The 24,333-nt window shown below is 38.0% G+C and overlaps 1 protein-coding gene across 2 annotated transcripts; it reads right to left on the bottom strand.

The window, feature by feature from the left end:
- Window positions 1-14,932: 14,932 nt before the first annotated feature.
- Window positions 14,933-22,233, bottom strand: LOC145821233 (gamma-tubulin complex component 2-like). 2 transcript variants are annotated; one of them, XM_082917752.1, is made up of 5 exons: window positions 22,128-22,233; window positions 16,001-16,605; window positions 15,813-15,920; window positions 15,496-15,558; window positions 14,933-15,315 (listed from the first exon to the last, which is right to left on the bottom strand). In XM_082917752.1, exons 2-5 carry the CDS (start codon window positions 16,133-16,135, stop codon window positions 15,205-15,207), a joined length of 417 nt encoding a protein of 138 aa, XP_082773878.1. In that variant the 5' UTR covers window positions 16,136-16,605; window positions 22,128-22,233; the 3' UTR covers window positions 14,933-15,204. The 2 variants fall into 2 exon arrangements, with proteins under 2 accessions (XP_082773878.1, XP_082773879.1); XM_082917753.1 differs by lacking the exon at window positions 22,128-22,233 and having other exon boundaries at window positions 16,001-16,679.
- Between the last annotated feature and the right edge of the window lie 2,100 nt (window positions 22,234-24,333).

The following is a 24,333-nucleotide window of genomic DNA, read 5'->3' as shown; positions in this document are numbered from 1 at the left end:
CTACAGGTGCTTAGAGCATGGACAAAATATCTGTAAAATGGCAATTGTAGTGCTTGTATAGCTTATGTTTACATAGGTCCTGTTTGACGGCTGCCTGCGGACGAAATTTTCGTGAAAGAAAAGTTTAAAGTGTTCATGCATTGTTGATGTGATGGTAGAACTAATGAGTTGAAGTCTCATTTGGATTGTTAAAGAGATAATGAAACTGGTTCACCTAATGAAATGAATGGAAATTTGTACCTTATGATTATATAAACTGTGGATGTCTCTATCATTGACGTTGTGTACGCACAGTGTACTTGTACATTTGCTAAGTTTCATATATTGTGCTAGATGATTTCTACTGGACTGTGGTTTACCCTATTTGGGAATAACATTTTCAGGTGTTGGTGACTTACCTCCACTAAGGCAATAACTTGAAGGGATATTTTGGGGGCAAGAGCATCTTTAATTTGTATTGTATATTTTTGTAAAGCGTAGGGTTAAATGTGTATGAACTAGTCTCCTTTTGTGTGACCAAGTCAAGGCTTGAAAAGATGTAAGCCAATAGGGCATTTAATTATGTTAAACCTTTTTGTATTATTAATTTCATATAATGAAAGGACTATTTACTCTGATTCATACTTTTTTTAATATATGTTTGGGTTGTATTTATTGTATTATTTTGGGAGCGTTACAAATATATATATATTTTGAGATTTGTTAAAAATATGAATTGTTTTGTAATTTTGAAAATTGCATCTTGCTTCTTTACGTTTTTTCAATCATATAACAAATGACACATTTTATTAATAAAATATCAAGTCAATTAATTGTTTTAAATGATGTGGTAAATATATAATTTAATTAACAATTTAAATAATTTTATTGTTGTATAAGAAAGTAGTTAAAAATTATTTTTTTGTTAAATAAAAAATTCTGATAAGGGAATATTTATCATTTTCATAATTACTGGACAATTTTTATTTTTAATAAATATGAGGGGTGTAATTATATTTTATTCTAATTTTGATTGATTGAAATAATTTTTTTGGTCTCATTTTAAGATAGACATGGCAATATTTCAAAAAAACAAAAAAACAAAAAAACAAACAAACAAAAACAAAAATGAGTAAAAAAAAGGCATAACTTTAATTTTCTATTTCATAACTAAACGACAACAGACATATAAGTAAAAAAAAATGATATAACTAAAAGTTACACGATTTTTAAAGAGTTGTATATTAGAATTTCTCAACATAGTTTGCCCACACTGCAATTTTCATGGTCAAGCACGTCATAGGGAAGTAGCTCCAGCCTAAGAAGGATGATCCATGTGGTTTTTATATGGTGAAGAATGTCCATTTAAAATTCAAATATGTGGTTTTTATCTAGTGAAGCATGTCCATTTAAACTTCACATAAGTGATTGCACAGTGATGTTGGTGTTTTTGGTTGATAGCTTAATACATCTGGTTGTTATATGATTTGTAAACAACAAATGCTATATATCTTTGTTTGGCTTAATTTTAAAAAAAAAATTTCCCCCATTTTTTTTATAAATAAATAAATATATATGGTTTAACAAAAACAAACACCAATAAAGATAATTTAAAATTTTAAAAAATTATTTTTGCCCTAAAAAAAAGAGAACTATGAAATAATAAATTTTTATTTTTTTTACTAAATTAATTTGTAAAAAAAATAAAATTAAATAGATTAAAAAAAAAAACTCAATCAAAATTATTTGTGTCTTGAACATTGCCCAATTCCCACTTCATTAAAAAGAAATAAATAAATAAAAAATTTACTGGCCTCCGTATCTCACAAGACGACACCCACTGGGGTGGATAAATAAAGAGGCTGGAACGCAAGAACTAATGGATATCAACAATAATTCATACTATTAAAAAAGACATCACTAGTAGTACTAATGTATTAGAAATACCAACAAATAAAAATAAAAAAGAAAAAAAGGCATAGGCATTGGGCTGGACCCACTGCCACATTATTAGTGCTCCTCTCACTACTAAAAACTGGACATTTTGAGACGGTCTCAAACGTCGCAAAAGGTCCATATATTGTCGCAAAAGATTTTTTGCAACAAAGTAGCGACGGAAAATGGGGGGTGGCAGAAGGGGGGGTGACAAAAGGTATTTGCGATGGTTACAAACCGTCGCTTCCTTGTAGCAACGGTAAATCAATGGTTTTTGCGACGGTTTAACCTGATACAAAAAAGCGAAAAAAAATCACTTTTAGCGACGGTTTAAGATGCCGTCACCATTTTTTTTTTTGAGACGGCAATTGACGTCGCAAAAAATATTATTTGCGACGATCTTAAACGTCGCAAAAAACCAAAATTACATCAATAATGTATTTGCAACAGTTTAAACCATCGCTAAAGATGGTACTAATATGTATATGCTACAGGTTAATCCGTCGCTAATAAAATATAAGAAAATTATGATTACATTAGCGACGGTTTATTACTGTCGCAAATTTTTTTTTTAATAAAATAAATATATATTTTATTAATTTATTCCCTATACAAATTATTAATATTTTCTAAAACAAAACACATCCACATTCACATTCACAAAATCATATATACGAATAATAATATATATCATAAATAGGTACCCTGTAACAATACAGTGTCAACCAAACATTCTTTACAAAAATATATGAAATATCCTCCAACAATGCTAATAATTTTTGATAATTCAAGAAGTCAAATTTTTATTTAAAACAAAACAAACAGTACAAATAAACAAACATATATATTATAGCTTGTTTTAGTATCAACAATAAACTCCAATATCGATATGTGAAAAAATCATCATGTACTCAAAAGGGTAGCATCTACAAAAAGAAACAAAACAAAAAATTATTTACAATATAATTAACTTCAAGTTTACAAGAAATATAACACATTTAATATTTATTTCAATAAATAAATAAATAAGATTGTAACATATACATGAATTGAGCACCATAGGGAGGTTAAGATATCCATACTCACCTCAAAGAATATCTACAATCTAATACAGGCTATACAACTTAGGCAATAAAGGTTAAAATGAAACTGTCATTTACAAATTTCTAAGTTCAATCAACAATAGAAAACAATAGCCAATTTGTTACTTGCAGAACATAATGGAAATAATAAAATAATAAATAAAAAAACCTAAAGACTTTCAAATTAACTGCGCCAACTCAAGTTTAATCCATGGAATCACAATATGAGAATCCAAGTAGAAACTGAGAACAAAGTGTATTTTGGACAAAAGAGAATAGACTTGAAAGAATTACAGCATCACAGAATTAAAATCATGGTTCAATCAACAAATTTTCATGGTGAAAGAAATTAGAACCTGAATAATGCCTTTTACTCTCCAAACTCCATACTTGATTGAGAACAACAAGTTGAGAATCATTGGGGGTGTAATTCTTTAAGCTCGTGCCTAGCGGCCTCAATGTTGGCATTGTGTTTTGTTGATAATTGTATGGCAGCTGTACGAGTGCGACATAATGTTCTCGTATAATCCTATTGATCAAGTCTGTGCCCCTCCAAACCTCGTTGCTTTACTCCCTGAAAACACAAACGTGAGCTAGCCGGCGGGTGTGTGCCGGATACCTCTCCGATGCCTAAGTCAGCAAAATAGACAAATAGACAAAAGTTCTATGTATTTGAGAATCAAAGTTGTGATACCTGTACAGAGGTCTTGCTATAAGCTTTTATAGATTCCGCTTGGCACACTTCTAGTAGGATTCCAACTCTTCCTCATAAGAATCCTCCTAGGAATCCCTCACCCTACTCACTACTAACCAAGTGAGATGGTTTGCACAATCCTAGTGGGACTCTACTCTCCTTAGTAGAGTCCTCCTAGGAATTAGAAAGGTAATGCTCATCTTTCTACACCCTTCCCACGGTTTACTCCAGGGAGATGGTTATACCGCGGTAAAACCTTAGTACGACCGAGCTAACCCATGAACTTCGACATACATAGCTCGGCGCTTCTATGTGCGATGCTTAGCTCGGTACCTATACCTCGGTTGGTTACCACCAAGACCGAGCTAATCTGCAACTGCCTCTGACCGAAATAACAGAAGTGGGGTCCAGGTCACAGAACCCAATCACATCGGCCCACAGCCCGGCTAATTCTTATACTTTGGACCTTGTTCGGCCCATAGCTCGGTCCTCACTATTCCTGGACCCAGTTTGGCTCTGGCTCACAAAATCTCTCTCTCAATTGCCCCTTAATTCCATCTGCATCGCATGATTTGGGATTACTCTTCTCTAGCTGAGCTAAAAACACTCAAGCCAACAGAGGTCACCCCCTACTGGGCTACCGATTAGTCCGGTTCATAAACGTCCTTTCACTATGTACATCTGAATCGTTTCCTATTCGTGTGGACACATGGATGGCTCCCACTGGTCAAGTACAACTGTCGCCACCGCCCTCGTACTCCGAAAATTTGAACAGTCTCGCCCATTTCATATGCTTTATACAAAAGAACCCCCATTTTTGAAAAACACTCCTACTGTTCATCTTCTTTCCTTTGCCCTCTGAGAACTTGTGCATTCGAAGCTTCATACTCATGCCTTCATCTCCATTGGCTACTGTTCCTTCGCGACTTCACACTCGTAAGTTTGCTAACACTTCTTTATGCTGTTTTTTTTCAACTATTTCTTCATTTTTGATATTCAATCCCCACATACATGTGTTTTATATAGGCTAGATATCCACCATAGTACTGAGCAAATGCTATAAACCCCAAACCTTAGGCTCGAGCTCAAGAACACAACGTCTGGATTCAGAAAACATGAAGTTTGAATCTAGAATCGTGCTGTAACCGAGCTAAAAACCTATTTATGCAACTCTAGGCTTAAACACAACCGAACTAGGGAACTCCACCCAATAACCGAACTAAAATTTTCATGCCTCGCCTTTATGTTACAACCGGTCTAAGAACCTTCTTTCACATTTAGCCGAGCTAAAGACTTTTGCTTTAACCGAACTAAGAACGGGTCGCATCCTACGTAGCCGAACTAGGGTTGTATTTATTTTGCCTTTATACTTAGCACTGTCCAACAATCTGGGCTTAACACTTTTCATCTCCACTTTGCAGACTCTGACTAGGTTGGCCAGGCACACCTTTGCACGCTTAACCGAGATACTCAACGTCATCTCAACACCAAGCTAGTACTCCGAGCTAATTTATACATAATTTAAGTCCACATGGGCAAATATCGATTTTTAGTAAACTCTTTAGGGGCCATAGCTGAGTTCCAAACGGATTACCAAATTCCAGACGACGTCCATCTTTCCCTAGCCGAATTAGATACCACGCCCTGGGGAAAACAAGGTTTTGTTCCATTTACCGTACTATCCATTGTTGAAGCCAGTCTCCGATTCCCAGTCCAGCCACTCCTTTGTGAATTCCTCAGGCAAACAAGACTCTACCCCACTTAGCTCTCCACAAACTCATATAGAATAATAAATGGTATCACCAAGCTAAACCGCCAGCTTGACCTCAACCTCAGTTTAGCCAAGCTATTTCATTAATACTCGCTAGGCCAAAATGAAGACGGCTAGGTATATTATTTAAGAATAAGAAGACGCTGAGAGAAAATAATTAAAAACACACCGGACAAAGACGTGAATGACGACAACTTTTTCTAGGTTTCTGGTAATTTTGAAGACCAGGAAGCCTTAAGACCGGGATATGGAATTAACTGGAATAAAGGAGTAGCTGGTATGAATACCTCGGCTTAGCTTGTGCATTCTTTACTCTTACTGTTTATAAGTTTTGCACCATGCTAATCGTTTCCTTTTTCTTTATGCAGACTTGAACCAACTAAAGTCGCAGTACCAATACCCCAATCTAGACACACTCTGCGCCGCGCTTCGATACCGCGATCGAGGTTAGGTCGAGCTACTCAATTTTGAACCAACATAAAGATACTGCAGTAGGAGGAAGACCAGGGTGACAGATTTTCTTCTGGAACCTTCACCAGAACCAGATCCAACATTACCCCAAATCAATCTCATTCCACTAACCGAAGAACAAGAGATGTCCAAATGCCGAGCTATCTGAACATTGATTATCGAGACGACTCAAGCCGAGATACCACAAGCCGGCCAAACAAGTGAGGCAGTGGTGGCCCTTCCAACGACCCGAGCCTCGTCATCCCAACCGAGCAAGCGCGCTCGCATATCTGCAACCGAGCCACAACACCTCGTTGATGAAGATGATACCACGCTTACTCAATCCACCCAGTCGAGCCTAGAACCAGTGCGTTCTGACCGAGCTAGCCCTTCAAAGTGAGCACCAAGAGTGACTTATAAGAACCGAGCCATAACAAGCACAGATTCAGTGGTCGCTGAAAAAGACCACTCGCCTTCATCCTCGCCAAGAACGTGTGCTTGCCAACCGACATGGAGCATCATGATCATCTGACCGAGCTGAAGGCCATCCGCTCGGCAACAAAGTCGATGGTGCTGGTAAGTTTCTCTGTTTGTCTTTCCAGTTTGTACATCTATCTGCACGATTTTAACCATAATTGTTATCTCTTCTTTTGCAAGCCATGCAGAAGAATCACGTTGCTCACAAGCGCGTGTTGGAGCTGCGTAAGACCACACGGCTGGCCGTGGTAGAAGCCAACGCTAAGACGGCCGAACTAAAGAAATTCAAACAAAGAACGGCCGAGCTACAGACCGAAATAGCCCGACTTACTGGACTAGTCAACTCGGCCGAAGCAGATAAGCAGAAGGCTTTAGTCAAGCGGAAAGATAAATATCTGCGCGAGCTGGCCAAGCTCGAGGAAAAGAAGGATGCAGAGATCGCCGAGCTGAAGAAGAACATGGACGATGCTGAAGACCGTGGCTACAAGGAAGGGGAGGCCACCTATATCCTGCTATGTGAGGCTGCAAAGGACATATTCTTCAAATGCGGATGGAAAGCGGCTTTGTCACATCTCGGTTATGGCCACGAAACCAAGGTCTTCCAGAACTCTCCTCCCCACTTTATTTTGAGCTATATAGCGAACTACGCCAATGCCATTCAACAGAAATTGCTGCAAGTGGGGGAGGAAGAAGAGGCGTCTCCAGAACCAAACAACGCCCCGGCTGCCAACAATGATCGCGGTCTCCAAACTACTCAATCTGCTCAGGTGGAGCCACCGGTGCCCAGTACGGTTGAAAATGTGACCGAGCTACCCGCTGAAACCGGGCTACCGAGTAGTGCAACTCGAGTTGACCTGGACGCAGATCTGGACGATCTATTTGCTTGATCTTGTATTTTTTTTCTTTTGACGCTAACTTTTGAAAGCATTTGTAACCGGGTTGAAGCCCTACTTCTTGTAACTTTGTTTTGAATCTTGAATGAAATCTACGTCTTTTTGCTCGGTTTATTCCATACCTGTATTTATTTTTCAACTATGATTTGCATGAAGTTTAGCATTTTCTGGCCGAGATACTTATCTTGGTCTTGGAAACTTGTAATCTGTTTGTTCATACCTGCCAACTCTTTTCAGCCTAGATCCTTGTCTCGACTGAAAAGAGATGAAAGTTGGTCATTCTTGCCAACATCTCTTCAGCCTAGATCCTTATCTCGGCTGAAGAGTACTCAAAGTTGGTTATTCCAGCCAACCTCTCTTCAGCCTAGATCCTTATCCTGGCTGAAGAGTACTCAAAGTTGGTTTTTTCAGCCAACCTCTTCTTCAGCCTAGATCCTTATCCTGGCTGAAGAGTACTCAAAGTTGGTTATTCCTACCAACCTCTCTTCAGCCAAGATCCTTATCTCGACTGAAGAGTACTCAAAACCTCTCTTCAAACTAGATCCTTATCCTAGCTGAAGAGTACTCAAAGTTGGTTATTCCTGCCAACCTCTCTTCTGTTGCCCCTAGCTGACAATGACTGAGAATAACTTTTACAAAAAGAAGGCTTTATGCTGAAAAAGTAAACTACTTGTATTATTTGAAAAAAGGAAGAACTACATTTATTTTAAGGAAAAAGCTAAAAATAAAGTAGTTTGAGATTGACAGTGTTCCATGGCCTGGGAATGGCCTTGCTGTCTCCATCTTCCAAGTGATATGGCCATTTTCCTGCTAATCCAACCACTTTGTATGGTCCTTCCCAGTTGGGTCCCAACTTGCCATCTCTGGGTACCAAAGTATTGCCCATTACTTTGCGTAATATCCAATCCCTAATCCCCAATCTTGAATTGCCTTGGATGTACCGTTTTGTTATATTTTCTGGATAACTCCTACTGGTAAGAGGCAATGTGAACTAGAGCTTTTTCCCTTCTTTCTTCTGTAAGGTCGAGTTCCAAGGCTATGGCTTCTCCGTTCAAGTCTGGGTCAAAATTTTCACTTCTAATTGTGGGGAGGCCGACTTCTAGTGGGATTACTGCCTCCATGCCATAGGCTAAGGAAAAAGGCGTTTCTCCAGTTGACCGCCGAGGTGTGGTACGGTAAGCCCATAAAACATGAGGAAGCTCCTCAGCCCACTTGCCTTTTGCTTTCTCTAATCTTTTCTTTAATCCATCTAAGACGACTTTGTTTGATGCTTCCGCCTGGCCATTTGCTTGGGGGTATGCTGGTGTAGAGTTGTAAAATTCTATCATGTATTCTTCACAAAAGCCTTTAAAGATTTTGCCGTCGAACTGAGTGCCATTGTCGGATATCAAAGCCTTTGGTATGCCGAATCGGGTTATGATATTCTGCCAGAAGAACTTCTTAACATCTTTCTCCTTTATTGATACGAGTGCTTCAGCCTCTACCCACTTCGTGAAGTAATTCGTTGTTGCGAGAAAGAACTTTCTGTTGCCGGGTGCTATTGGAAGTGGCCCTACTATGTCCAAGCCCCACATCGAAAAGGGCCATGGGCTAGTTAATGGTAGAAGCTCTCTAGCTGGTTGATGTATTTGGTGTGCGAACTTTTGACATTTCTCGCACTTCTTGACATACTTCTCTGAATCTGCTTGCATGTAAGGCCACCAATATCCTTGTGAAATTGCTCTGTAGGCCAATGATCTTCCCCCCTGGTGGCTTCCGCATACGCCTTTGTGTATCTCGAACAAGAATGCCTCGACCTTGCTAGGATGGAGACATTTCAAGTAAGGTTCTGTGAAGGATTTTTTGTATAACGCCAATGATGGAGAGAGCCAAAATCGCTGTGGCTTTGCTCTGATCTTGTTGGCCTCTTTCTTCTCTTCAGGTAAGATGCCGTCTTTTAAGAATACAATAATGAGATCCATCCATGAAGGGCCTAGTTCGGCACAACATACCTCTGTTACTTCGGGTTCTTCAATACTTGGTCTTGGTAAGAAGTCGATCAGTAATGGATGTGGGATAGATGTGTCTGCCATGGAGGCATAACCTGCCAGTTCGTCTGCTCTGTTGTTTTCGTCTCGGCCGATCTGCCCAATTCGCACTACTTCGAACTTCATGATCTCCTTTCTAACTAACTCTTGGTACTTAGCCATCCTCTTATGTTTGCCTCGTAGTCGCCTGAAATCTGGTTTACTACCAGCTGGGAGTCACTGTAAACCATTAGCTCGGTGGCCTTCATGAAGAGTGCTGATTTTAGGCCTGCTAGAAGTGCTTCGTACTCTACCTCATTGTTTAATGCTGGGAAGCCAAGGTTGACAGCTTGTTCCACTATCAGGTCATCTGGTGAGATGAGGACTATGCCAAGTCCTGCACCGTACCTATTGGATGCTCCATCCACGAAGAGCTTCCACATCTTTCCAACGAATAGCTTCTAGCAAGTGGAGGGGTCGGATGATGTCTTGGGGTCATGAGTGCTGCCGATGTTTTCTTCTAAGTCCATGCCTACTGTTGGGGTTTGCTCTTTACTATCTAACTGTACCAAGTTTTTACTTGTTAATGAGTCTTTACCGGGTATAGCACGGTTTGCCTCTTCCTCTCTTTCTTCAATTCGGTATGCCTTGGGATGTGGCTGGGCATCTTGTTTTGGGGGCTGTGCAATTCCTATGGTACTTTTCATCCCCTTTTTGGTTGTATCAGTTAAGTTAACTGGGCAGATGTGATGGCTTCCTGGTGTGAACTCAGCCACAAAGTCTGCCAGAGCTTGGGCTTTTATTGCGGTTCTGGGTTGAAACTTGATGTCGAACTATCCTAATTCCACCACCCATTTCAAGATTCGTCCAGAAAAGTCCGCCCTCTCAAACAAAGCTTTTAAGGGAAAAGCTGTCAGGACGATTATGGTGTGAGCGTGGAAGTAATGCGATAACTTCCTTGAGGCCATCATCAAAGCTAAGGCCAACTTTTCCAATGGTAGGTACCTGGTTTCTGCCCCTAGTAAGGTCTTGCTAACATAAAAGATAGGCAGGTGTTGGATTCCTTCCGCTCTGACCAACACTGCGCTGACTGCATGTTGTGAAACTACTAAGTACAAAAAGAGTTCTTCTCCAGGTAATGGGGTTACTAGCAATGGAGGAGAAGTCATGTAGTCTTTCAGGCTCTCTAGGGCGCGATCACATTCTTCATCTCACTGAAATTTGGCCTTCAATGCTTGGAAGAATGGTCGACATCTGTCTGATGACCGACTTATGAACCGGTTGAGTGCGGTAGCTAGGCCAGTGAGATGCTACACCTCTTTTACTGTATTGGGCCTCTCTAGATCATGGATTGCTTTGATTTGAGAGGGGTCTGCTTCTATACCTCGGTTGGTCACCAGGAAGCCTAGAAATTTGCCTGATCCTACGCCGAATGCACACTTAGATGTATTTAGACGCAACTTGTTCTTCTTTAGTATTTGGAACATTTCATCAAGGTCCCTGAGATGGTCTTTCCCATCCTTGCTTTTGACCACCATGTCATCTATGTAGGCCTCTATTGTTTTGCCTAACAATGGTTCAAACATTTTGGTGACCATCTATTGGAACGTGGCCCCTGCATTTTTTAGGCCAAAGGGCACGACCTTGTAACAATACAATCCTCTGGACGTTGTAAAAGATGTGACCTCCTGGTCTGGCTCGTACATAGCGATCTGATGGTAACCTCTATACGCATCAAGGAAGCTAAGTCGATTGTGCCCTGCCGTCAAGTCTACCAGTTGGTCTATCCTGGGTAAGGGAAAGCTATCCTTTGGGCATGCCTTGTTGACTGTTTTGTAGTCCACGCAAACACGCCATTTTCCATTGTTCTTTGGCACTACGACAGTATTGGATATGCACCTGGGATAGTGCACTTCTCTGATGGCTCCTGCCTCCAGCAAGTTTCCCACTTCCTCCGCCACTATCTCCGCGTGGTGGAGTGCTGATCTGCGAGTGTGCTGTATGATTGGTCTGGTGTTTGGGTGGACATTAAGTTGGTGGCAGATGAAGTTAGGGTCTATGCCAAGCATGTCATATGGTGTCCAGGCGAACACTTCGATATTTGAGATTAAGAATTCCATTAACTCAGTTCTCTCAGTGCTGGACAAAGACGAGCCTAGCAAAAAGAACCTTTCTGGGTTCTTTTCATCTATCTTTACCTCTACCAAGTCTTCCACTGCCTTCTGTTCTGTTGCCTTGCCAACATCCGCAAATAGTTCATTACTCTCTGGCTCTTCTATCATCTGTACATATCCTTTTGCAGCCCGGCTACCATTTACTGTGACGAAACACTATTTTGACATGATTTGGTCTCCCAAGACCTCTTCAATTACTCCGGCTTCATTGTGGAACAGCAATGCTTGATGGTAGGTCAATGCTACCGATCACATGGCGTGCAACCATATTCTTCCCAGGATTATGTTGTAAGTGGAAGGGACCTTCAATACCCAGAATTCCACTTGTTTAGTCATGGTCCCAGCTTTGACTGGGAGGATTATCTGGCCTACTGGCCATTCTGGCATTGAGTTAAAGCCAACTAAGGGGGATGTTGTAGGGGCCAAGTCTTTATCTTCTAGTTTTAGCTTTTTGAAGGTTTCATAATACATTATCTCGCACGAACTTCCTTGGTCAATCAGGATTCGCTTGATGTCGAAGTTCTTGACGCGCAAAGTTACCACCTGTGCGTCATTGTGAGGGCAATGTAGCCTTGCTAGGTCCTTGTCTGAGAAGGATATGATGTTCGTAGCCTCTTTTTTGCCCTTTTTGATGACGGGTTGTGCACTTAGTACCTCCTTCAGGTGCTCTACCTTCTTTATCATCCCCCTGAGTTCACATACCCGCTCAGGTTCAACGATCCCATGAATAACATTGATCATGCCTTGGGGTGGTCCGTCCACCGGCATCCCGTTTGGCCCGTTGAGGTCCTAAGGGGCTGGCTGTGTTCCCCCTTCAATATATTGGTCTAGGTGACCGACAGCTACTAATTCTTCCAAATGTTGCCTCAGGGGTGTGCAATTTTTAGTTAGGTGCCCCTTCTTATCATGGACGGTGCAGCGGGACCTCTCATCGTAGCCCCTTTGTGCTACTCCCAACTTGGCTGGCCGCTGAACGAAGGGTTCATTCTTTATCTCGCTAAGAATTCAGTAGATGGGTTTATTGAATACGGTGGTGATGGAAGTGCGAACTCTTAACCTCCTTTTTTTTGGGTCCTCCCCTGTTGGCTTGCCTACCTCGCCCATTCCTGTTTGGTTGTTCTACCATGTTGACTTTTGCTGTAGTCTTTTTGTTTGGCATTACTGTTGAGCCAGATTTTGCTTTAGCCCGGGCGCTATCTTCCTCCACGTGGATATGTTGGTGCACCCTCTCCATTAGGGCCTCCATCGTGAAGGGTGGCATTATAGTAATTGAGTCCCTCAACTTGTTTCCGCCTAGTAGACCCCTTTTGTATTGTGCGATGGCGAGATTTGTGGGGCAATCTCCTATCTGGTTGAAAGTCTTCCAATATCGACCATTGTAGGATCTCAACGTCTCCTTGTCGCCCATGTCAATGGAGAGTAGCTGATCGATCTCCACTGGTGTCTTGGTGTTCGTTCTAAACCTAGTCACGAATGCCTCTGCCAATTGTGCCTAGGAGGTGATGCTGCCTTCTGGTAGCCTTTTGAACCAAGTTAGACCTAGGTCGCCAAGGCTGGATGGGAACAAGATACACATCTGGGCCTCATTCCGCCGGTACACTGCCATAACCTGGCGAAAGTGGCTCAAGTGCATGTAGGGGTCTATTTTCCCTTCATAAGTGGTGAATTTGTGCTGGTGGAAGCCCGAAAGTAGTGGTGCGTTCTCTATTGCTGGAACGAACGGCGAGCTCTACAACCTTGCTGATAGCTTATCCGATGGTTCGTAAGCAAGGCGTGGCATTGGCATCCCTACTTCGACACTTCCAGGTGTCCTAGGGGCCAATCACTGTAGAGCCGAAATCCTGCGGGGGTCGCGGGCCCTGGAGTCCTCCTTCCATCGGGCCCTCTCCTCGAGTACCAACCATAAGTCTGCTGACCTAGGCAACTCCGTGTGCTTGGATGTCGTCTGGTGCGTGTGTGAGGGGTAATAGTTGCTTCCCTCTGTATAAGACTTTTCAATCCTCGTTCTCTCAGACCTAGAGCAACGAGTCCTGGAAGTCCTTGATTGAATGTCGTCTGTTCTAAAGCTTCTGCTTTGTGCTTGTGATGGTGTGGTATGCCTATCACGATCCTCCGAGTGGCGAGGGGGTGTGTTCCCTTTGCGCCCCTCTCCTGTCGCCACCCCTTTTCCTTTTATCTGGCGCTTCATTGTCTCTATGTCTGCCATCATTTTCCTAATTAACTCGTTCTGCTCCCTCACGCAATCCTCCAGAACTTGAGGATCCAGCCTCCGCCTTTGTCTATCAGGACTTTGAGAGCGATAGGGGCTAATGCCTCGTCTCTCCCTTGCGTCCCTCCGGGAGTTCCGTCGCTGGGGTTCTAAATTCGACATGGGAGGGATAGAAGGCAAACCTTCGCGCCTCCCACCCCCCTCTGAGGTTTACCATCAATAGCCGATTGCGGCAAGTCTTCATTGTGCGCCATTGCTTCCAACTAAAGAAGAAAGTTTGATCAAGAGGTTTTGTTCTTTGTGGACTTCCCACAGACGGCGCCAATTGTATGAGCACGAAATAATGTTCTCGTATAATCCTGTTGATCAAGTTTGCGCTCCTCCAAACGCCGTTGCTTTACTCTCTGAAAACACAAACGTGAGCTAGTTGGCGGGTGTGTGCCGGATACCTCTTCGATGCCTAAGTCAGCAAAATAGACAAATAGACAAAAGCTCTGTGTATTCGAGAATCAAAGTTATGATACCTGTACAGAGGTCCTGCTATGAGCTTTTATAGATTTTGCTTGGCACACTCCTAGTAGGATTCCAACTCTTCCTCATAAGAATCCTCCTAGGAATCACTCACCCTACTCACTACTAACCAAGTGAGATGGTTTGCACAATCCTAGTGGGACTCTACTCTCCTTAGCAAAGTCCTCCTAGGAATTAGAAAGGTAATGCTCATCTTTCTACAACCTTCCCACTGTTTACTCAAGGGAGATGGTTATACCGCGGTAAAACCTCAGTACGACTGAGCTAACCCATGAACTTCGACATACATAGCTCGGCGCTTCTATGTGTGACGCTTAGCTCGGTACCTATACCTCGGTTGGTTACCACCATGACCGAGCTAATTTGCAACTGCCTCTGACCGGGATACCAGAAGTGGGGTCCAGGTCAAAGAACCCAATCACATCGGCCCACAGCCCGGCTAATTCTTATACTTTGGACCTTGCTCGGCCCATAGCTCGATCCATCACTATTCTTGGACCCAGTTTGGCTCCGACTCACAAAATCTCCCTCTCAGCAGCAATAATTCGTGTTCCCAACTTTCTTCCCCAGTACAACACGGGGAATCTTCAAGATTGGCCACAAAAAGAGTCTGTTGATATATTACTCCAACAAGACAACACAACCCAACTGATGCTAAGTTGGGTCGAGTGTTCCATAACTTCGAAACATGAGTTGTAAACTCTTAAACATGGATTGATAAAGCCACCTTAAACATGGGTTGTTCATTGGAAAGGGGATTCAAGTCTTCGTATTAAATTCCCTAAACTTTATCAGTTATGCACAACAAATGAGGTTTCTCTAAATGAGCAGATTTCAAGAATAGACAGTTCAAACAGGTGGTGCTTTAGTTTCAATCCAAGCATTGAAACTTTGGGACAAAGACATGTTTGATAATCTAGTTCAAAAGTTCAAAACATAAAATTTTCAAATGGCATATATCAAACAGAAAGCATAATAAAATATGATCTTGAGCAAAGAAACTTTATCTTTTACACTGACGATAAAAATCAAAACTAACCTTAAGAACTTCGGGCAAAAGAAGCAAGCATTCCCTTATACACTTCTCAAGGAAAAAATTATGGTATTCAATAACCTGTTTCACAGAAGGAGTTAAATGTATTAGGCGGAACACAAAAAGAGAATTTGATGGTTTGAAGCTTTGTCAGTCTATTAATTGAGACAAATATAGAAACAAAGCTCTATTTATTTTTTGGTTTTATGAAATTGAATAACTATAGGATACATCAAAACCAGTGAGGGAGTGCATATATACATCATCTATGCTCTTTGCAGTTTGTAGTCTGTTATGCATCACATGCCAGTTGGGTTCAAGAACCTAAAAACACAACGTATTATATGATCATAAAAGAAAACATAATATCTCTAATGACCTCAAAATTCCTTGAAGAAATATTTTAGATTAGTTATGCAAAGTTCCCACTCTCTGACAAACAAATACAAATTAGAAGTGGATAAGAGACATTAAATCTATTTGCTTCAGGTGCAACAATTCATAATTGCTATCATTCTTGCAAGAAAAAAAAATATTTAAAAAATAAAAATGAGGAGAAGAGGAAGGGTAAAACATGCCTCAAATGTTAGATAGTGTAGAAGGCTATTAATAAACTTAAGCATACTACGACACAACAAAGATGACCAAAAGATTGCAGTTCCTTTTGTGTTAACAGCACGCACACCCTACAATCAGATTGCAGTAAAATTAGACAAACAAAAGGAGCCAACATTCACAAATTATGAAACAGATTTCTGCTCCATACTTGATGTATTTTCCATGCCCCACAAAGTTGGAGATCCACATGTTTATAATGAAACAGGAAGCACAATATCAGCTGATATTTTGTTACGGCTTTTCTTGATATAACAAGGGACAATGGCCAGTGAACCTGAAACATGAAATAAACATCAATGAACTTATTGATGACAACCACCTACTACAGACCAGAACACATCCTGCTAAGTGCAGGTGCCATGCTGATGCTGACACAATTTCTCTCTCAAACATGTTCTCACCAAGATCAGCAACAATCTCAGCTACTACTAGATACTCAATTCAATATCCCTTTATTTCAATTACTTGGGGTAGCAAGGTATTTGGATCCATTTCCTCGAATTGATTCTATTCAAAGTCATACTCTCAGTTTAATTTAAGGTAATCTTGTCATTTCTTATCACCTAAGCGCATGTTCTCCTTGGCCTTCCTCTATTTCTTTTATTATCTCCACATTGATCAAATCACTCCTCCTTACAGGCACATTAATTGATCTATGATGCACATTAAGCGCAGCTTTTATACACTCAAGATAATGATGATTTGCGCCAAAGTTCACCATAAGGATCATCAATCACCCCTTCATACACCCACCTACATATATGAAATAAATTCTAGATTGAGTCATAAAATCAGCGAGAGTGAATTTATAGAGGAATGAGAATATAACATCAACTACACAGCAAATAAGATGGTAAGGCAATGCTAACAACTGAGAAAGATACATATCAACAAATACCTAAATACTAATAATCTGCAGTATGTGCCAACCTACTATAACGTAAACACTGAAATTAAAATATTTACTATTTCCTTATTAGCAAAGACTTAAGACTTCCTTATTCAATGATAATTATTTGCTAATTTACATTTTAAAATACCATTCCTCAAATTAATGAATAGACAATAGTTACTTAGAATAACATAAAACAGTATTTTTTGCAAAGTTATATTATAAGGTGATGGTCAATGTGAAAAGTATTCAGGAACAATAATCTACATGCTTGGGAAGAAGATGAGTTATTAAAACTCATTGATTTTCTGGGAACAGGGCCTAGGATAGGCATGGAGCATGAGGAATCTGTGAAATGGAAGGCTCATCGAGCAGGTGGGTTCAAGGTTAGCAGTGCCTATAAATGGTGTGATATGGATTTTGGTTTTGTTTACAACTCTGCTGGATTGATATGGAACAACTTATCTACGCCTAGAGCCAAATTCATTACTTGGTTGGCCTGGAAGGGTGGACTTTTTGGTGCCAACCTAGTTGGAATTGAGCGGTTCCACAATGATGCTCTTTACACTCATCTGTTTTAATGAAGTAAGAATTTCACATTTCCATCAATAAAGTGTTCTATTTTGCTGATAAAAAAAAAATTAAAAAAAAAAAGAGAAGAATTTGTCTCTACAAATTTATCAGAAAATCAATCTGTGGTTCGGATTCAACTCTTCTATAGTTATTCACCCAAAAAAAAACTCTTCTATAGTGGATTATGTACCTAGAATGATTCTAGAATATTTTTTTAAATTATTTTTCTATGCAAATTTCTGGGTACCAAGTATTTCCCAAATTGAAATATCAATAACAAAGATAACACAATTATAACAAAATTAATAAAATATAAATAACAGAGCAACGAAAATATAATTCTGTACAAAATTGGCATCAAGGAAGATATTTACGAAAAGAAAAGGAATAAATGATTTTATCACAAAACAATTCATATATATATATATATATAAGGGAATAAGCAAAGCAAAAGTGCTGGAACATTTTTGCTTTTATTATCATACTACAAGATAAGCACAGATGCAAACATAATGTAAATACTCAAATCAATCAACCAATAGCCAAAGTCAAGAAAAAGAATTAAATAACCTTACAAAAACATAGAATGCCAAGTCTGTAACAATAAATAGACTAGATCAATAATAACAAACAAAATTTTAAAAGAAATAATAATTTATTTTTTAAAATTTATAACATAAAATATAAATAAATTAACACTCTGCATACCCCACACGTTTCTCAATCTTTTTCTTTCTTAGCCTTTAAAAAGAAATATTTAACACAAAAGTTCTCAAGGCCTTTTTTTTTTTTTTTAAATATGGAAAAAATTTAGAACATATATATTCTACACATAAAACAGTTTTTACACAACAGATTATCCAGATATAGAAACTGAAAGAACATTCCTCAATACAGAAGCAATCACTACAAGAAAAAACACTTTTGGCGACCACCTATTTTTTTTGATCGCAAATAGTCCACTTTCTGCGACTAAAATTTAACTTTTGGCGACCACAATTTTTCGGTCGCGGAAAATCACCTTTTGGCGACCAAAAAAGAAAGTTGGTCGCGGAAAGTATACTATTGGCGACCAAAGGCTTTTTTGGTCGCGGAAGATCACCTTTTGGCTACCAAAAAAAAGTTGGTCACGGAAAGTATATCCTTTGGCGACCAAAAAAAAAAGTTGGTCGCGGAAGATCACCCTTTGGCGACCAAAAAAAAAAGTTGGTCGCGGAAAGTATGCTATTGGCGACCAAAGGCTTTTTTGGTCGCGGAAGATCACCTTTTGGCGACCAAAAAAAAAAGTTGGTCGCGAAAAGTCTACTATTGGCGACCAGAGGCTTTTTTTGTCGCGGAAGATTACCCTTTGGTGACCAAAAAAAAAAGTTGGTCGCGAAAAGTTATGGCGGGATAAATTTAAAAAAAAATGATACTACAGTAATTACATGCTATTTTTCTATTTAGGCATTAAAAGTTTTATAAAGTAATATATAACCCAATTTTTATGGGTTATATATGTTTTTTGCCAAATATGAACAAGAAGTATGTTATTGGCAGAGTGGCAGAGTAGATTGAGTGCATGGTGACTCCTTGGTCAGGAGTTCAAGTCTTAGGGAGCGCAAAAGAATTATTTTTTTTGGGTCAAGGCGCTGACTTTTGGCGACCAACTTATCTTTGGTCGCTAAAAGTTTACTTTTGGCTAATATGAATTGGACTTTCCGCGACCAAAAAAGTTGGTCGCGAATGGTCACTTTTAGCGACCAAAGGCTTTTTTGGTCGCAGAAAACTATCTGTGACGAGGCTTTAGCCACCAACTTGCGACCAACATATTTTGGTCGCGAAAAGGTTTTAGCGACCAAATATGGTACTTTTCGCGACCAAAATGTTGGTCACGGAAAGTGTTTTTTCTTGTAGTGAATTTAAAGAAATTAAAAATAAAAATGTACAATTTTGTTTTCTAAAATAATACTCAAAAACAGAAAACATTCTATACATACATAAAACACAAAACAAAATACACAAGAACACAACTAACACTTCTAAGAATATGAAGATTAACCTTACCCACACAAATACATTCAAAAACACAAAATTAAAGAAAACATTTTCAGTCATTTTTAGTCATTATTGATTTGGAGTATTTGTTTTCTTAAGGGTGTTTGGGTTTTTTCAAGTGTCCTACTGTAACGCCCTCAAAATTAAGTACATAAACCAACCATTCATGATGTCCATAGACATAAGAGAAATAAACATATATTCATTTATCAGAGTATTCATTACAAAAGTGTTACATGTTGACAATAAAAGTAAATGTCCTACGGGCTTACAACTTTCCAAGTCAATACTTGGTCACAACAAAAGAGAGTTCTAACTCTTAACATCTTAAGCCCTTGCCTTGAATTACATGTAATACAAAAAGAGTAACAACAAAATAAGCATGCAGCATCTAAACCTCCCAAGCTACATCCTTGGAGGCGACATATCTCTTGTACCTGAAAATGATGTCCCATATAGGGTGAGCCAAAGCCTAGTAGAGATACACTAAACATAACATGAGAATTAACTAAAATATTAGCATTTGATAAATGTTCAACTCATGTAAACCAACATACATCTCCTCCATAACCAATTCATATTCACCAATATATTTCAATCCCTTTCCGTTTCATTATCCAAATCAATTCATAGACATGATTCATTGTTTATCCGAACAATTCAAAATGAGATTACAACTCATACTATCAACACTTCAATCATAATCAATTTAAAATGAGACTACGACTCATGTCATAAATGCTTCAATACTTTAATTCATCTATGTTATGCAAACGTAATTAAGATTTCGGGACTTTCACCCTGGACACTCCGGCCAACTTAGTTATCTGTGGAGTCCATCCCCTATCTCCTCCTAAGCAGGTTTGAGAGTACATCCCCTATCTGCTCCCAAACCATGGAGTACATCCCATATCTCCTCCCAACAAGATACATATGCAATGTATTTAAACGCTTTATCATATACAATGATCAATCCAGGCACATATTCAATGTGTTAATTCAACCGTCATATTCAATGACATAACCCAATTGATTAGTTTCAATTTTCCCTAATCAACATGCAGTGTCTACAACAATCAACACTATCCTCCACTGATAGCTCAAAACAATTATTTCTAAACAGATAATAAATTTATCAAACAGATAAATTATTACATTTTCATAGGCGAGTGATTAATCAATCCAACTACACCATTCAATCTCAAAATTTCCCAATTTCATGATTTTCAACTCAATTTCATATTTCCATATTTCCCCAAATTAATTATATAAATTAATTATTTAAACTTTATTAGGGCATTTTCCCCCAATTCTCAAACAACAACCCTAAGGTTCAATTTCATCAATCCTACAACAATAACCCCATTCTCCGAGGTCTCATATATACATGGAGCTTAACAATTGAAAACCCCCTTTTTCTATAATTTTAACACAAACCCTAACTTTCCCAAAACTCCTAAACAACACCATCTATACAAAATACATAATATTTATGTCAAAACTCATGGAAATGAGTAGGTTATCCCTACCTCAAATGAAGAGACTCAAAGGAGAAGATGATGAAATCTCAAGATGCTCCAAATCCAAGGATTTTCAGATCAAAACAAAAACCATGTGAAGCTCAAGCTTTTATACAAAGGAAGTAGTGTAGGAGAACCCTAGATCAAGAGTTTTTGTAGAGAGAAGTGGTGGTTTAGAGAGAGAAGCAGCCGGGGCTACGGTTTGAGCAAAGAAGATGATGAAAAAGTGATGTTTAACCCGCTGCTATCAACTGATATATTCGGGGCTCGCTCTAGCGAAGAAGTGGTCGCTCGAGCGACCAGACACAGATGAACCTCGCTCGAGCGCACAAAACCTCGCTCGAGCGTAAGAGTGCTCGCTCAAGCGAAGAAACCCAAAACATAGACCTCGCTCGCTCGAGCGAAGGAACACAACCGTCAGGTCAAAAAGAAACTCAGACGCACGCTCGAGCGCACGAGTGCTCGCTCGAGCGAAGGAACCTTGGCTCGAGCGAATGAACTAAAACATAGAGCTCGCTCGAGCAACAAAAGCCTCGCTCGAGCGAAGAAGCCAAAATCTGGGCAGCAACCATTTATTTCAAAACACACCCAACCTGTTACAAACCTGCCCAACACATCCCAAAACTCAAATACAAAGAATTAAAGGACGGAAATACGATATAGACAACAACAGACATCCACATAACCGAGTGTGGAATACAATAAACAATGGAGGGAAAATAGTGATCGCTATAACTATTAGTCATGTAGCCTATAAATAGGGTGATGTAATTTCATTTGTAGTGTAATTGAAGAATATTGACATTGATTAGAACAAAGTGTTCTAGTTCTCTTTCTTCTTTCTCTACCACCTTCTTGCTCTCTTTGATTCTTAATTTTCTTCTCTCTTGTTTCATGATATTCTTTCTTGGGTCTAGAGGAATAACAAATAAATTTATTTAATATTAAAACCCAAACCAGTATGTAACTTCAGAATACAACAAAAGAAGAAGATGAGTAGAGACAGATGAATTCTTCATTCGGGCATTGCATCAAACAGTTGGAGGACGAAAGATGTAACAAGAAGAAAAAATTCATAATAAAGAACAAAAGTATAAAAAGTACAAATCAACAACCACGAATCCAATTCAATGTGAGGACAAACCAAACTCAGACACAGAGAGCCAAGAGAGTTCTCAATCAAGCAACCATAGGATAATGAAATTAAGAATATTGCACAACTAATGGCATATGGAAGTTGAGGAAGGGCATACCTCGTATGTTTCTTGAACCAGATTGACAGCAATTTGCATCAAGGCAACAATTACACCTATTATAAAATAGAAGAACTTCTGAAGGAAGACTCAAGAGAAAGCTGCAAAGTTAAATTATAGATTTTCTACTGTGGTTTAGCTAAATTATAGATTCTCCTTGAGATTTAGCTAAATTATCATTTTTAAATAAGTTATGAAATACAAAATTAAAATGGAAAACACTTATCACACTATAAAAAATTAATGTTTTAGAGACTAAAATTTAGGGACAAAATTATTTTTAGAGAGCCAAATATTTTTATTACGAAAAGTGTCGTTATTATATTTTTAGTAACAAAAATTGAATATTAGTGATTAATTATTATCTTTTTGGTATCAAATTTTTTGTCTCAAAAAATAAACCATTATGAGACCAAATTATTTTGTCCCTAAAAATCTATTTATTATTGACATTTTCAAAATTTTATCGCTAAAAGTCATATTTTTGACTTTTTAGGATGATCTTTTAGTGATTATTATCACGATGATAGAAATTAGTTCCTAAATATCTTTTGCAACAAAATTTTCACTTTTAGAGATCAAAAAAATTGGTCTCTAAAACTCTTATATGTTATAGTGTTAGATGGTGAAAATATCATAAAATTAACAAATAATTAAACAAGTTAAAAACATAAGAAATAGCTTGTCAAAAAAATTCTTAGAATATGTTTGGTCTGATTATTAAAAATTAATTTGGTTAAGAAAAAAATAAATAATAATAATTATTTTTATATAATTTTATCTTTTGAGTGGTTAGAAATAATTTTTACAAATTAAATATATTTTTTCATATTTATTTTTAGGGTAAATTACAAATACATCTCCTGAGATTTGATTAAAATACGAAACACTCCCTGTAGTTTCAGAAATTATATTCCACCCCTTGAGATTTCTAATTTCGTAACAAATTGCCCCTTTTATTAATAAATCATGAAGTTAATTAATAGTAAAAATGATATTAGAAATATGTTTCAATTAATAATTTATGTAATTTTATTATTGTATAAAGACCAATTATAAATTTCATTTTTTTAGTTAATTCTGTTAAATAAATTTTTTTGACAATAGGGTATTTGTAATTTTCAAAATCATAGGAGGCAATCTGTATTTTAAGCAAACTTCATGGGGTGTATTTGTAATTTACTCTTATTTTTATTAAATTAGTTTTTTTTTTAAATATTAAATTTTTTTTTCTAAACAACAAATCAGACATTGTTCCAAAAAACTTAATTTTTTTTTTTCCATCTAACGTAATTCTTTTGTAAATTTTGTTGATTTATCAAAGGGATTTCAGCAAGGACAATATCGTCCATCAATTTATATTTTGGTGATGTTAGCTAACCGTTCTTAATGTTTAATTAATAGTAGGGGTTAAATTGTTATGCAAATATAAATCTCAGGGGACGAGACATAATTTCTAAAATCTCAGGAGAATCTATAATTTAACTAAACCTTAAGAGAGGTGTAGATAATTTGCCAATTTATATTCCACCACACACACTTATACCCCTATGTATTTATAATATTTTTTTTTCGGACCTCCTACATGTGATTCTCTCTTATTTATTTTTGATAGCCTTCAAGCATCCACGCATCCTTTGGACGCTAGATCTGTTTCGTTTTTTGTTTTTTTATTTTTAAATTTTTTTTATATAAAAAGTGATAAATTTTATTATTACTAATAAAATTCAGAAAACACTATAGTACACAATTTTAATTTTTTAAAGTCAGAACTAAAAAAATAAATAAATTCATAACTAAACACAACATGAAATATAATTAAAGAACTCATGAGTCATAACTAAAATCATATCATAACTAAAGAATAAAAGTTGTCATAATTAAAAAAAAAAATGGCATAACTAGGGTTACAAATAATACACTCTTTTTAAAGGGGTATTAATTAAAATTTCCCATAAAATTGAGATATCTTTCATAGACTTATTAATAATTTTTTTAAGCATTGGAAAATTGGTTATTGTTGAACGAAGGAAGCTCCAAATAATTTCAATATGTGATTCATGAAAAGTAATTATAAATCAATAAAAAATTTATAATTATCTAATTTACTATTGATTTCTCTATTTATTTGATATATATATATATATTAATTATACTCGAATCAAGTTACAAGCCTTAAATAAGGATGAACAGCTCACATAGTTTG

Source organism: Camellia sinensis, chromosome 3 (assembly GCF_055761805.1).
Source record: "Camellia sinensis isolate YWXY chromosome 3, ASM5576180v1, whole genome shotgun sequence".
NCBI lineage: Eukaryota > Viridiplantae > Streptophyta > Magnoliopsida > Ericales > Theaceae > Camellia > Camellia sinensis.
This window is presented reverse-complemented; position numbering and strand designations above follow the sequence as displayed.